We start from the raw sequence: 931 nt of genomic DNA, 5'->3' as shown, positions 1-931 counted from the left end.
GGATAAAGCAAGTTTAATGAAATTCATACCTTGTTAAATGAAATGGAAGAATGTAGCAAAGGTTTTCAACAATTAGCAGAATCTGAAAAGGAATCAGCTCATCATGTGTCAAACGATTTTATCAGTATCTCTGAAAAATTTCTAAATGGCAGTTCATTTTTTACAGATTTTACAGATGTAAAACTTGAATCAGGAAGGAAATTTCAAAATGAAAAAACAGAAGAATCCATCTCCAAAACTGCTAATTCATCAGCACATGCAAAAACAACCGCTCAGAGTTTTTCTAAAAAAAGTCATTCATCAAAAACTGGAAAACACGAGTCAGATTCAGAAAATCCAAGAAATAATGGCGGATCAGTTAGTAAATAAGCACCATCATAATTGCAATAAAATCTGATTATGAATTCGAACGTTTTCTTTTTTCGTGATATTCATTTTCAAAAGCTCGCTGTACTAATTTTCTGTTCAATTTTATTTTATATTTTCATTGTGCTGTTTAACTAAAGTGTTACGAATAAATAAATAGTTTTAGTGAAGCAACTTTGCCTATATCTTTTCTTTGCATTTTGCATTTCTGAAACCTGGAATATTAATTTTTTTTTTATTTAAAGGATATTATATATACTGTTGTGTTTTGCAATTTTTGAAATTTATTTACATTATTACTATCTATAAATAAACTGCATAATTTTATACTCAGAAATACTTACTCATGGTACTATGGACATGTTTTTTTCTATAATAGTTCGAAACAGCAAACGTATAGCAAGCACTACGCGCGTCAATAAGATTAATTCTGCTCCATAAGTAGTAGAAAATAGTGACAATACTGCACTACAACAAGATATTTTATCAAACATTGAATATTACTATAAATATTCAATGCTATGCTTAATATGTGTGAGAATCAAGAACAGTTCAAGCAGCAAAG

The 931-nt window shown here is 28.8% G+C and overlaps 1 protein-coding gene across 1 annotated transcript; it reads left to right on the top strand.

The window, feature by feature from the left end:
- The first annotated feature begins 42 nt into the window (after nt 1-42).
- Nucleotides 43-647, top strand: Tsp_15950 (conserved hypothetical protein). Its single transcript, XM_003366613.1, has 3 exons — nt 43-124; nt 167-357; nt 612-647. Exons 1-3 carry the CDS (start codon nt 43-45, stop codon nt 645-647), a joined length of 309 nt encoding a protein of 102 aa, XP_003366661.1.
- The last annotated feature ends 284 nt before the right edge of the window (nt 648-931 follow it).

The sequence above is a fragment of the Trichinella spiralis genome, assembly GCF_000181795.1.
Source record: "Trichinella spiralis strain ISS 195 chromosome Unknown Scfld5729, whole genome shotgun sequence".
Classification (NCBI taxonomy): Eukaryota; Metazoa; Nematoda; class Enoplea; order Trichinellida; family Trichinellidae; genus Trichinella; species Trichinella spiralis.
This window is presented reverse-complemented; position numbering and strand designations above follow the sequence as displayed.